Source organism: Trachemys scripta, chromosome 8 (assembly GCF_013100865.1).
Source record: "Trachemys scripta elegans isolate TJP31775 chromosome 8, CAS_Tse_1.0, whole genome shotgun sequence".
Classification (NCBI taxonomy): domain Eukaryota; kingdom Metazoa; phylum Chordata; order Testudines; family Emydidae; genus Trachemys; species Trachemys scripta.
Genome location: NC_048305.1, coordinates 37,942,372 through 37,957,157, shown reverse-complemented (window position 1 = coordinate 37,957,157; position 14,786 = coordinate 37,942,372). Strand labels below are relative to the sequence as shown.

Below are 14,786 nucleotides of genomic sequence, written 5' to 3'. Positions count from 1 at the left end.
AGCACTTTGTGTTTCATATAAGAGAACAAAACCAAAACTAAATCCTTTGATAGAGCTTCAGACGACTGGATTGCCTTTTAATGGTGCTAGAGCAGTGTTTTCAGTTGCTGGGTTGTGACCCCCTGGAGGGTTACAAAAGGTAAACAGGATGTTGTGAGGTTGAAAATTTTGTTAGAAGCTAAAAGCAAAGAAAATCTTACTCCCCATATACCTTTACTCTTCAAGGTCAAGTATTCTCTGTCAACCTCCTGAAACAACACACACATTATATATTGTTATCTTATTGTTATCATTGATAAATTTTTTTTCTTTGATACTAAATGTAAGGGAGTTGCAAAAAATTTTGCCTTCATATAAGGGTTCTCCAGGCTGAAAAGGTTGAGAGAGACTGTTCTAGAACAAGCAAAACTAGACTCCTGCTTTGTGAAAAATTGTTAAACATCCAGCAACTGCCATAGATATGGTTCTCAAAAGTGTAACCTGGCTAAATGTCTTTGGGTTTATCTACCCTGCAATTAAAAACCTACAGCTGGCCTGTGACAGCTGACTTGGGCTTGTGGGCTCAAGGTGCAGGGCTATTTCATTGTAGTGTAGACTTCTGGGCTTGGACTGGAACCCAGGCTCTAGGACCCTGTGAGGTGGCAGGGTCCCAGGGACTGGAGGCCAGGCTCTGGATCTCTCCCACCTCGCAGAGTCCTAGAGTCCAGACTCCAGTCTGAACCTGGAAGTTTACACTTCAGTGAAATAACCCTGCAAGTCAACTGGTAGGGACCAGCTGCGGGTGTCTTAATTGCAGTGTAAACTTTCCCTTAGAGCTAAACTTGTTCCCTGGGACAATTTGATACCAGCTAATGCAGCTTCAAGAACAGCTTGATTTTTTTTTTTTTTTTTTTTTTTTTTTGCTGTTTCCAAAATGCTCTAGGTTGTATTCAGTCTGGTACTTAGAGGTGGGCATGAAAAGATTATTCCATAGAGACCCAAACAGTCATGTTATATAACCTGGCCAAAGGTTCTGATTTGTCATTAGGAGACAGTGACAGACAACTTAAAGTTGACTGTGTTCTATGGCTTTTGGTAGCTGTTAGAAAATCCCTTGCCAGAAGACTTCTGTTCTGGTATAATACCACCAAGTACATTTAAATGAGGTGAATTGGCCCCAGCAGTGTCGGGCTGTATCTGTGTATATCCTCTACCACGGTGGTTTTCAAAATGCAGGTTGTGACCCAGGCACTGGGTTGCAGTGACTCTGGTCAGGAGCCGTTAAAAGTCCCGTCGGCGGTGCTGCCCGGCTAAGGCAGGCTGGTTCCTATCTGTTCTGACACTGCGCTGCACCCTGGAAGCATCCAGTAGCAGGTCCAGCTCCTAGGTGGGGAGGCCATGGGGCTCTGCGTGCTGCCCCTACCCCGAGCAGCGGCTCCATACTCCCATTGGCCGGGAACCAGCCAATGGGAGCTGTGGAGAGGGAAGGGGGGGCCTGCAGGCGAGAACCGCACAGAGCTGCTTGTGCACCTCTGCCTAGGAGCCAGACCTGCTGCTGGCTACTTCTGGGGTGCAGCGCGGTCCGTGGTGCCAGGACAGGCAGGAAGCCTGCCTTAGCACCTCCGCTGCGCCACTGACCAGGAGCTGCCCGAGGTAAGCCCACGCCCCAACCCCACACCCTAATCCCCTGCTCCAGCTCTGAGCCCCTTCCTGCACCTCAAACCCCTCATCCCCAGCCTCATCCCAGAGCCTGCATCCCCAGCTCAGAGCCCTGACCCCCTCCCACACCCCAACCCCTTGCCCCAGCCCTGAACTCCTCCCACACCCCACAATCCTCATCCCCAGCTCCATTGGATCGGGGGCATCAGCAGTTTTCTTCAATTGGGTCGCCAGAAATAAAGTTTGAAAACCCCTTCTCTACGACGTAGCCTTGGTATGCTGTATTTATAGTGAAGGATTTTATATTGAGCAATCTTCTCTAGCTGTAGATATGAATATTTTCCAAGAAATGACTCCCCCTCCCCACCCAACAGAATTGTGGAGTCCACCTCCTTAAATAATCTGTTTTCCTTAATTATTTTTAGCCTTGAGTGTGCCTATGTTTTGGGATATCTGTAGTGTGTTGCAAGTAAAGAGACATGGATCCCCTTTCTGAATGTGATATCATTAATGTGGCTATGTTGACTAACTTGAAGATAATTCATTATAAATACACAACTTAAAAAAAAAATAGGTTTAGGTTGGAAGGAAGTTTCTTAGGAGCAAATTGAAATAATCCATACTAATTATCTCACTAACCAGCATTGTATACATTAATAATCTGTCTAGAAAGGTGCCACCAGACTCCTTGTTGTTTTTGTAGATACAGACTAACACGGCTACCCCCTGATACTTGTCTAGAAATTGTTTTTCAAACTCATTGTTGAGGAATAGCTCCTGTTGGTTTGGAATTAAAGTAGTCTGCTGCCATCAGGTGGAGTTAGCTTGCCACAAGAAGGATGGAGCTCTGATCCAAAGAGAGAGGCTCATAATGGAGGGCAGAGAGTAGAAGGACATGAGACTAGTTCATAGAGTTTCTATGGAGCGATGGAGAGGCTAATTGCCCAGGTTTGTGAGAATGACAAGGCAGACAGGAATAAAGAAATGGACAGTTTGGAGCATAACCTACAATGTTCTAGGTATGTAATGTGATGGTGTGGTGGGTATGTAGCTCTTGGTTCTTCTTTGGCAGCTGCTTGTAACAGAGGCCATGTGGCATACCAAGATGTTTTACCTGGAGACCTAACTTGCTGAAGAGACCAAGTTTTGCTGTTACGATATTATATTTGCTGCAGAGCCTTTGTAAACTTCTCTGTGGGGCCCCTGAGTGCGTGGTACCCACGGTTTGCAGGTGTATGTCTTCATAGAGCCCTGTTAACACTGTTTCCTTTTCTTCTCTTTCCATAGGGCTCAGTACTATAAGCTAATTGATGAATGCATTTCCCAGATAGTTCTGCATAAGAATGGTGCTGATCCAGACTTCAAATGCAAGCACCTCAACATTGACATCGAGGGATTAATAGGTAAGTCCTGAAGCTGTTCATTTCACAATCAAAATGAACCCAGTCTGATGTGGTTCCAGAACAGCCCCATTATTTAGTCCCTCAACTGCATTTTGAGCTGTTGACCAATAGAACTTCCTGCCTCTCTGCATGTTTCTCTGGTTCTTCCTCCTTGAGAATGGGCTCTGCCATCACAACTAATAGGCTCAACCGGAGCCCGTTTTCTGAGGTGACTTTTCTGTTGCATTCTGCACTGGGAGTCTGGATGTGGGCCATTCCATACCTCTTCATTTGGGGCTTGCCTTTCACCACACACCCTCTGCCCTGTACTGTGCTCGGCTGGGCACCTTTCTGTCAGACTAGATTAGAAAACAGATCACTTACAGCTTTCCCCCAAGGCCACCATGAGTACTTCATGCTGTGGCCAGCAGAGGGCATTGTAAGTGGAAGCAGAGCCAATGGCATGTCTCCTGGAAACTAGTACTGAGTCCATAGTGCTGTCACTGGTTGCCTCACTCAGTGAGGGAAGACTGTAAGGGGTACATTATGCTTTGTGTGAGGGAGGAGGACTTCCAGAAAAAACTGTTCTTTGAGTGGTTGCAGACTTGTATTCCACTCATGAGTGGGTGCCCAGTGCATCAAAGCAAGAGAACATTGCTTAGCAGTTCACATCAGGGTGGCGCTCACATCATCTGGCCTCCATAGATTCTCTCATGGATATTTAAGTGTGGTGCTGCCCTGACCCCACTCAATTCTTTCTCACTGCCCATGGCTTGAGTTGGAGCATTCTGGGTGGTATTTACTTCACTCTTTTGCCACACCAGGGACAGTATTTGAAACCTGGTGAAGACATTGCACCAGGCAACAAAAATACCCAACTGACTAATCTAACACTAAGGTATTACTACTACTACTACTAGTAGTCAGAGTTTCTCTCTGTTTTTTTGTATGTAGCTAGTTTATAGTTAGTAGTACTAACTATATACAAAAAAGCCAAGAGAAACTCTGAGTAGTACTAGTAGTAGTAGTACCACCTTAGTATTAGATTAGTCAGTTGGGTATTTTTGTTGCCTGGTGCAATGTCTTCACCAGGTTTCAAATACTGTCCCTCATGTGGGATAGCTGTCTCCTCTTTCTATCCTCAGTTCTTGTTGTGCCTGGGAGGATCTGATCTTCTGGCCTCTCAGAGGCCTTTGGTGCTGCCATGAGGCTCTGACTTTTCTCCAAGGAGAAGAAGAGACTGTTGTTCTTTTTCTCCTCTCCCGAGAGAGAAGTCTCATAGAACTGACTGTAGTCACTCCAAGATTCAGGGAGATTCTTCATCTTCTTCTAAGAGGATGAAGAAGGAAGCAAGGATTCCTTGAGTAAGCAGGGAAAAGCAGGGCTGTCTATTTGGTCTTGGGAACCATATTATTGACTACAGTACTATCAGCAGGCTGCTGTTGAGTCTGGTACTGACAGCGTCAATATCAGCATCGAGCATGTCAACACCACAGGCTTATCAAGCAGATGCAGGTTTACTCTGCCTCTTTGTGCTGGACTTGCCTGTTGTACAGGAGTCTTCAGCTGGGGTGGAGTCTTCTGCAATCCTGGGACCATCTGGTTTGATTGCCTCAGAATACAAGCTGTTGCAGGTATCTTCTCTGGCACTACTTAAAAACCAGACTGTGGAGACAAGATCACTCTCCCTGAGGTACCCATTTTTGGTCCTGATACCATCTTCGGCCTTGGAGACAATGTCCGCTTCTACAGGCTGGAGCTATGGGTGTGGTACTGGTTTCTGGTTTGGTACCAGTGTCTCTTCCAATACGAAGTGTTAGTGCTGCCTCAGAGACAGTGCCAGTATTCAAAGCACTGACTTCTCTGTCTCCTTTGGTAACAATGCAGCACACATACTGGGCTTCCAATGAGTCATGGCATGTGATGGCTCCACCGATGTGCCTCTTCTTTTCTCTTTGGAGGGTCCTCACATTCAGTGTCATCTTCCACATCTCCTCTTTCATCCAGGCATCAGATTTGAAAATCTTCACGACCTCCGTGGGATCACCATCAGTACCGGGATTGATACTGTTTTCTTAGTAAAGATAAGGGTCTTGGCCTAGTTCTTACTAGCCACTAATGCCATATCTTGTTCTTCAGTGGCATTCATGCAACCCTTGGGATACCCCCTTGATCTTCGGAGTCTCAGTCCTCGGTTCATTCCAGGGAACAATTACCAAACCCTCCTGCTGTCTCACCTCCTGACCCAATTAGCTAGAGATGCATACTGGGGTTGCTCCCCGTGAGCTGAGTCAGTCTGAACCTTCATTGCAGGAGAAAGCAGGATCACAGCAGGTCCCATTGGACCTGCTTCCTCCTCCATCTTCTTCACAGGATGATTCCACTATACCAGATTCCTCTTCTCCTGTGCCAGAGGACTTTAAATCGTATCAGGATATCCTGAGGCAAATGGCTACAGCGTTGGGCATTCAGGCAGAGTTTGTGCAGGAGAATACCCATCAGTTGGTAGATGTTCTCTGGTCTTCAGCTCCAGGGAGGGTAGCACTCCCTATAAATGAAGTGCTTTTGGAAGCTGCAAAGACTTTGTGGCATACCCTAGCTTCTTTACTGTCCACAGCAAAGAGTACTGATAAGTGGTATTATGGCCTTATGCAGGGTTTCAAGTGCTTGTACTCGCATCCAGCACCTAACAGTCTTGTTATAATGGCAGCAAATGAGAGGTTGCAATGGGAGATTTAAGACAACCCCTAAATACAAAGAGTCTAAAAGGTTACATTTAATGAAAAGAAAAATTTATTCATCCTCTTCTTTACAATCTGCACCACTGTTGTCAAAATGTGGTTTTGTAAATTGGGAGACTACATCCAAATCTGTGGCTAAATTACCAGAATTCTCCAGGAAGAGTTTAAGGCTTTCATTGCGGAGGGTCATCTAGTGGCAAAGCTGTCACTGCGATCAGCACAGAATGTGTGTTGGACCCCTCCTCCAGAATTATGGCCAGATGTGATTGTAGAGCCATTAGCCATTATCTTTGAAAACTTGAGGCAATCGGGGGAGGTCCTGGATGATTGGAAAAAGGCAAATATAGTGCCCATCTTTAAAATAGGGAAGAAGAAGAATCCGGGGAACTACAGACCGGTCAGCCTCACCTCAGTCCTTGGAAAAATCATGGAGCAGGTCCTCAAGGAATCCATTTTGAAGCACTTGGAGGAGAGGAAGGTGATCAGGAACAGTCAACATGGATTCACCAAGGGCAAGTCATGCCTGACCAACCTGATTGCCTTCTATGATGAGATAACTGGCCCTGTGGATATGGGGAAAGCGGTAGACGTGATATACCTTGACTTTAGCAAAGCTTTTGATATAGTCTCCCACAGTATTCTTACCAGCAAGTTAAAGAAATATGGATTGGATGAATGGATTATAAGCTGGGCAGAAAACTGGCTACATCGTCGGGCTCAACGGGTAGTAATTGATGGCTCAATGTCTAGTTGTCAGCTGGTATCAAGCAGAATGCCCCAGGAGTCGGTCCTGGGGCCAGTTTTGTTCAACATCTTCATTAATGATCTGGATGATGGGATGGATTGCACCCTCAGCAAGTTTGTGGATGACACTAAGTTGCGGGGAGAGGTAGATAATGCTGGAGAGTAGGGATAGGGTCCAGAATGACTTAGACAAATTGCAGGATTGAGACAAAAGAAATCTGATAGATGTATTGGAGCATAAGCTTTCGTGGGTGAATGCCCACTTCGTCGGATGCATGCATGCCTTTTTCCAATCATGCATCCGATGAAGTGGGCATTCACCCACGAAAGCTTATGCTCCAATACATCTGTTAGTCTTAAAGGTGCCACAGGACTCTCTGTTGCTTTTTACAGATCCAGACTAACACGGCTACCCCTCTGATACAAGAAATCTGATGAGGTTCAACAAGGACAAGTGCAGAGTCCTGCACTTAGGATGGAAGAATCCCATGTACTGCTACAGGCTTGGGGACTGACTGGCTAAGCGGCAGTTCTGCAGAAAAGGACCTGGGGATTATAGTGGTCGAGAAGCTGCATATGAGTCAACAGTGTGCCCTTGTTGCCAAGAAGGCTAACTGCATATTGGGTTGCATTAGTAGGAGCATTGCCAGCAGATCGAGAGAAGTGATTATTTCCCCTCTGTTTGGCACTAATGAGGCCACATTTGGAGTATTGCATCCAGTTTTGGGTCTCCCACTACAGAAAGGATGTGGACAAATTGGAGAGAGTCCGGCGGAGGGCAAGGAAAATGATTAGGGGTCTGGGGCACATGACTTATGAGGAGAGGCTGAGGGAACTGGACTTATTTAGTCTGCAGAAGAGAAGAGTGAGGGGGGATTTGATAGCAGCCTTCAACTACCTGAAGGGGGGTTCCAAAGAGGATGGAGCTTGGCTGTTCTCAGTGGTGGCAGATGACAGAAAAAGGAGCAATGGTCTCAAGTTGTAGTGGGGGAAGTCTAGGTTGGATATTAGGAAAAACTATTTCACTAGGAGAGTGGTGAAGCACTGGAATGGGTTACCTCAGGAGGTGGTGGAATCTCTATCCTTAGCTTGACAAAACCCTGGTTGGGATGAATGAGTTGGGGTTGGCCCTGCTTTGAGCAGGGGGTTGGACTAGATGACCTCCTGATGTCTCTTCCAACCCTAATCTTCTATGATTCTGTGAAAAGAGCTTTATGGTTACAGAACTCTGGCATAGCTCCTGAGGTCCAGTGAAGTATGGAGAACATACCTTTGGATAGTTGGTTTTTGTTTTCAGAAAAGGGGGATGAGACACTACATTTCTTTTAAGGACTTTGGAGCTACTTTACATGCATTGGAGGTTTATAGCCTTGAGATTCAGAGGCATCGTTATGTAGATCTGTAGCTACGGCAATATTGTCAGTATTCCCAGCTGTATTTCAGGCAGTTGGCATACCCTGCCACATTGCAGGACTTCTTCAGGAAGAGACATAAGGCACAGAGGAGAAGGCCTTCTGATTCTAACTTCCATCCTTCACCAGCTTTAGATATGCAGTCAATTTGACTCGTATCAAGTTCATCTTACCAATCATCACCTTCCACACCAATTCCCTACCATTTTGGGACAGACTGTGTTCCACTTCTACAGAGCTTGGGAAACAATAATTACAGACAAATGGGTCCTAAGGGTCCCATTGCAGGATCAGATTATGTGAGCTAATTCCTGTCTACTTCCCCTTCCCTTCCCCGATCCTCAGGGATCCCTCTCATGAGTCACTGCTCCTACAGCAGATCCAGGCTCCTTGCACTTCAAGAGCCATAGAAGAAGTTGCCCTTCAGCACCAGGGAAAGGGATTCTGCCTCCACCTACTTTTTGATCTCCCAAGTTCCAGGAAAAGTGGGGCCTGTTCTGGACCTTAGATGTCTCAACAAATATATCAAATATATGAGATTCCATATGGCAACCTTAACTATAATTCTCCCTGCATTACAGCACAATTCTGGTTTGCTTCCCTTGCCCTTCAGGACGCTTACTTCCATATGGTAATTGTCCCAAGCGACAGGAAGTTCCTGAAATTCCTAGTGGTGGGCCAACATTACCAATACATGGTTCTCCCCTTTTGCCTGTCATCATTGTGTGTCTGCCAAATGCATGACAGTAGTGGCAGTCCATCTCAAGGGGATGGGAATGCATGTCTTCCTGTACATAGACAGTTGGCTAGAGTCATGGATCCACAGGTCCAGTGCTCTTGAATGGCTCTGGAGCTGTCTCTGGGAGGACTCCTTCAGTGTGTCAGCCCCCTCAGGGTCACACTCTTTCACTGGCGGAAGGCCCTTGACTTCACTATCTCCTGAGACTGAACCTCAGGAGCCCCGCTTCACGCCGTGAACTCCCTGTAGCAAGTCCACCTGGATTGGACACTGGAGGGAGACTTACACACCCAATGAACCCCTAATTTCCTTAGTCTGGAGTGACTCTTAGCCAGCAGTGTCAAAGCAGATGGGTTTATTAGATATTTGGAACACAGCGTTAGAAGGTCTTTAGTTAACACAGAGAACAGAAAGTTACAGCAGAGCCCATCTGGGTCAGTCCCAAGCCCAGAGCTCTTTCTGACCCATCTGTAGTTCCAATCCAGAAGCTTCTCTCTCCCTCCAACAGCCCACATGTAACAACCCCAAGGGGCCCCTCAGTAGTCCTTTGTTGTTCTTCCTGGGTAACATGGTCACCTGGCCATCCTCCTTAGCCCTTTTGTTCTCCAGCTGGTCACACCCGTCTGGCTTCCTGCAGAGGGTGGGCCATCCATGGTCGTTAGTTGCTAGGTACTAAGTGTCTGGGCCATTGGAGTGGCCATTGTCTTTTATTGGGCTCTCTATGGGCATGGGCCCAGACCCAGACAGCCAGGGATTAGTCATACCTGGATCTCCGTAAGAGTAAACAACCTTTTCCCCGCACCTTGTTAACCGTGCAGCACATAGGGGAAACTGAGGCAACCACAATATTCATCCAAAATATTATGAAAAATTCCCACTCCATCCCAGCTAGCGAGGGATAAAGCCGAAGAACAAGTCCTCCACGTCGAGTTCACATTGGATCTGTTCGATCAGCTGGGTCTGATTTTGAACAAGGCAAAGTCAGCATGAATTCCAGCACAAAAAATAGAGTTGATTGGGGCCCTAATAGACTCACGAGTTCAAGGGCCTTTCTCCTGCAAACAATTTGCTTCCTGTGTCTGTCCCTCTAATCTCACCTTTCAACTATGATCTGTGTATGTCTGATCTTAGGCAGTGTGCACTTACGTAGTCCAGCATGCGAGATTGTGCCTTCATCCTCTTCAGTTGTGGTTGAAGTTGGTCTGTTGCTCAACTTGTCAGTCATTGGACAGGTTTATCCAAATGCCACCAGTAATCTTGGAGTCCCTACAGTGGTGAGCAGATCAGAGAAATGTGTGTGAAGGTGTTCCTTTTGCCTGCCCTCCACAAGCCAGGATGATAGTCACCAATGGCTGCAAAACAGGTTGGAGGACACATCTCAGGACATTGAAAATTCATGGTTTGTGGACAAAACAGAAAACTTTCCTGCATATCGCTGTCCTGGAGCTTCAATCAATTTACAATGCATGCCGAGCCTTCCGGGCTCAGGTGAAGGGCTCAGTGGTTCACATATTAACCAACAATACCACCATAGTGTATTATGTGAACAAGCAGAGAGGAGCCATTTCAATCAGCTCTGCAAGTAAGCAATAAAAATTAGGCACTTTTGCATCAAGGAGGACGTTCCCACCTCCACACACTTATAAAGTGCTCAGAATCAGTTGGCCGATCACCTAAGCAGGAGTTTTTCCCAAAGGCACGAGTGGTTCATGAAGAGCAATGTGCTGAGGTCCATTTTCAAAGAATGGGGCATTGCAATGATTGACCTGTTCACAAAAGACAACAGGAAATACTGTTAATTTTATTTTCAAGCAAGTCTCAGTCTATGCTCATTAACTGACTGTAAATTGGGGATTGGCCCTGATGTATATCATTGTCCTCATCTCACTCATCCCTCAGGTAATTCTCAAACTGAAGTTGGATAACAGGAAATGCAGTTAATTTTGCTCTCAAGATTTTCTTAGTCTGGACTCATTAACTGACCTTCGTAGTCTGTCTGTTCAACCTCCTAGATCTCTTCCCCTCATTCCCAATCTGCTGACACAACACCACCATGATCAGATATCTGCACTTCACTGTGTGGATGCTGCATGGTTAGATGAGAAAGAAGAACAGTGAGTCCTGCTTAATAGTAGAAAATCTTCTATTAGGTCTACCTATTTGGCTAAGTGGAAGCGTTTTTTGGTTTGATCATTGGTCCAGGGCATTTGGCCAATGCCAACATGTATTCCAAAGATTCTGGATTACTCGTTACATCTTAAGTCTTCAGGTCAGTTGCTCAGCTCACTGAGGGTCCACTTAGCGGCAACGTTGGAGTCTCAATGTTTCATCCTCCAATCTCTGAGGGAAGTCAGCATTTTCCAACTCCATAATGGTTAGGTTTCTGAAAGGTGCTGTCCACCTCCTTCTGCCTGTTAAAGAATTGATTCATCTCAGTACTATCCTGGCTGCTCTCATGAGTCTTATGTTTGAGCCCCTAGCTACTTGCTCTGTAATTTCTTTGCTTTCTTGTTGCCAAAACTCCCACGAGGAGAATTAGTGATCTGCAGGTCTCTGTTTACTTAGTTTCTCAATGGCACGGGCCACACCCTAAGATTTTGCTTGACGTGATGTCTCAATTTCACCTTAACCAAACAATATACTTGCGGTATTTTTCCCTAAGCCTCATTCAAATGCCGATGAACAATATCTTCATTCCTTGGATGTGGCCTTCTGTGTGGAAGGGGGGACTAGACCAGGGGTCTCAAACACGCGGCCCGTGGGGTTATTTCGTGCGGCCTGCCAAGCTCCCCACGCCGCTCCCTGAAGCAGCTGGACTAGATACTGGACCCTGGACTAGATACTGGCATAGTCTGGGGCTTTTAAAAAGAAAAAAAGCCCTTTTCTTTACAGGTCTGTCCTACTGCTTTTTAGCACTCAGGCTTAGTGTCCGTCCCTGCAGCCCCAGGAGCGGGGGAGTAGAGGGCTATGGGCTCTTGCTTCCAGGCACTGTCCCCTGCAGCTCCCATTGGCTGGGAACGGGGAACCGCGGCCAATGGGAGCTTTGGGGGAGGTACCTGGAGGAGCAAGAGCAGCACATGGCGCTGTTCCCTACCCAACCCCCAACCCCGGGACTCCGGCTGCTTCCTGGAGCGGAGTAGAGCGGAGCGGGGCCAGGGCAGACAGGCAGGGAGCCTGCCCTGGCCACGAGGCATGGCGCTGCCACCCCGGAGCTGCTCTAGGTAAGCAGCGCCGGGCCGGAGCCCGCCCCCCACACCCCAGTCCCCTGTCTGGAGCCCCCTGCCACATCCCACACCCTCCCGCACCCCAACTCCCTGCCCTGAGCCCCCTGCCGCACCCTGCACCTCACCCCTCCTGCCCCCCAGCCTCACCCCTCCTGCCCCCCAGCCTCACCCCTCCTGCCCCCCACACTCCAATTCCCTGCCCGGATCCCCCTGCCATACCCTGCACACCTCCTGCACCTCAACTCCCTGCCCTGAGCCCCCATCACACCCCGCACCCCTCCTGCGCCCTCTGGGGTCAGGGAGGGGGCAAAGTTGGGGTGAGGACTTCGGGGAAGGGGTTGGAATGGGGGCAGGGAAGGGGCGGGAAGAGGCAAGGCAGGGGCAGGTCCTCATGGAAGGGGTGGAGTGGGGGCGGGGCCGGACCGGGGGCAGCAAGGGGTGTGTGTGTCAGTGGTGCGGCCCTCGGGCCAATGCACTAGTCCTCATGCGGCTCTTGTGGTCATTTGAGTGTGAGACCCCTGGATTAGAGTGTTTCGGGCATCATCTTGGCCTTTTGTCTCCTGTGCATATTGGATGAAGGGTCAGGTGGTTTCTGCACAGTTTCCAGAAGGATTACTTCCTGTATTATGACAGCATGTGGGGTAGCTCAGACCATGTCTGCACAGAGACTAGTGGCTCATTCAGGGATTCAGGTGACTTCAGTCCTGTTTCTCAGTGATGTTTTTATATTGGACAGTTGCAGGGCCACCCTCTGGTTTTCCATATATACTTTGACCAAACACAGAATCATAGAATCGTAGGACTGGAAGGGACCTCGAGAGGGCATCTAGTCCAGTCCCCTGCACTCATGGCAGGACTAAGTATTATCTAGACCATCCCTGACAGGTGTTTGTCTAACCTGCTCTTAAAAATCTCCAATGATGGAGATTCCACAACCTCCCTACGCAATTTATTCCAGTGCTTCACCCCCCTGACAGTTATGAAGTTTTTCCTAATGTCCAACCTAAACTGCCCTTGCTGCAATTTAAGCCCATTGTCTTTTGTCCTATCCTCAGAGGTTAAGGAGAACATTTTTTCGCCCTCCTCCTTATAACAGGCTTTTATGTACTTGAAACCTGTTATGTCCCCTCTGAGTCTTCTCTTCTCCAGACTAAACAAACCCAATTTTTTCAATCTTCCCTTATAAGTTATATTTTCTAGACCTTTAATCATTTTTGTTGTTGTTCTCTGGACTTTCGCCAATTTGTCCAAATCTTTCCTGAAATGTGGCGACCAGAAATGGACATAATACTCCAGTTGAGGCCTAATCAACGTAGAGTAGAGCGTAAGAATTACTTCTTGTGTCTTGCTTACAATACTCCTGCTAATGCATCCTAGAACGATGTTTGCTTTCTTTGCTACAGTGTTACACTGTTGGCTCATATTTAGCTTGTGATCCACTATCACCCCCAGATCCCTTTCTGCATTATTCCTTTCTAGGCAGTTATTTGCCATTTTTTGTGTGTGCAACTGATTGTTCCTTCCTACGTTGAATACTTTGCATTTGTCCTTATTGAATTTCATTCTATTTACTTCAGACCATTTCTCCAGTTTGTCCAGATCATTTTGAATTTTAATCCTAGCCTCTAAAGCACTTGCAGCCCCTCCCAGCTTGGTATTGTCCACAGACTGTATAAGTGTACTTTCTGTGCTGTTATCTAAATCATTGATGAAGATATTGAACAGAACTGGACCCAGCATTGATCCCTGTGGGACCCCACTTGATATGCCCTTCTAGCTTGACTGTGAACCCCACTGATAACTACTCTCTACGCTATTACAACTGTGTCTAGATTGATGTAGACTTTGGAAGGGCTGTTCTGCAGTTGTTATTTAAGTGGATTCCGAGCCCCATCTCCATTGTTTACTGCTTGAGAGTCACCTGAATGGAATACATGTCTGCAACCACTCGAAGAGGGGAAAAAAATAGTTACTGCCTGTACTGTAACTGTTGTTTGAGGTATCGGTGCAGATGTGTATTCCCACCCTCTGACACCTCTGTATCAGTCTCTCCATCTGAGAGTCTGGTGCAAAGGAACTGAGGGAGGTCGTGGTGGGACCACCTTTAAATACCATGGGAGGGGCTTTGAGGGCCAGAGGATGTGAGTGCCACCCTGATAGGCACTGTTAAGGAAAGCTATCTGGTGTGCACACACTTGAGTGGAATACATGTCTGCACCCACATCTTGAAGAACAATGGTTACAGGACAGGTAGATAATTGGTTTTTGTTTTATGTGCCAGACTGAGTAAAAAGAAAGGTCTGTCTTCAGCAGAGGATGCTGTACAGATTGTGTTGCAAGGTTGTGAGTGGTAAGCTCCAGCCAGGACTGAGTACTGCACTGGGGAAAGTGGTATTGGGGGTCGGAGGACTGTCTCTAGCAGGGGCATATAAGGGTTATGTGCATTGGAGAAGGAATAATTTTGGACACTATTGTGTGCCTAATTGTGTTTTTCCCTTTTTCTAGATAACCTGATTGATCAAACGAAGGTGGAGAAAAGTGAGGCTAAAGCAGTGGAGCTGGAGAAAAAGGTGTTTGGCTGGGGGTGGGAAGAGATGGGTATGGTATAGGCCTCTGAGCACTGTGATTAGAGATTGGGCTGCAGGTGCCATCAGACGGGGCCTTCCATTAGTTCCATGCAGCAGAGCTGTGGTTAATAACCACTGAGCTCTGCATTTGACCTTTATCTCTGGGGAAGAGCCACATGTTTACTTTTATTTTAAAAAAGGATGTAGTTGTCACATTAAGGGGAGATAGTGTTCAGGGCTGTGCTGCTGGGCATGTGGGCCCACACACTTCTCGCACTCTCAATCAGTCTGACAGTCATCTGCAGGTCCTGCCTGATAGGCATTAATTGAAGCTGGGGT

General features: G+C 47.2%; 1 protein-coding gene across 5 annotated transcripts in view; it reads left to right on the top strand.

Moving 5' to 3' along the window:
- DIAPH1 (diaphanous related formin 1) overlaps positions 1-14,786 on the top strand; it is a 152,503-nt gene that overhangs the window by 67,508 nt on the left and 70,209 nt on the right. For all 5 annotated transcript variants that reach the window (XM_034779422.1, XM_034779420.1, XM_034779419.1 and 2 more), the window contains 2 exons: positions 2,926-3,041; positions 14,386-14,450. In XM_034779422.1, the coding sequence (XP_034635313.1) occupies positions 2,926-3,041; positions 14,386-14,450 (181 nt within the window). The remainder of the gene's footprint in view (positions 1-2,925; positions 3,042-14,385; positions 14,451-14,786) is intronic.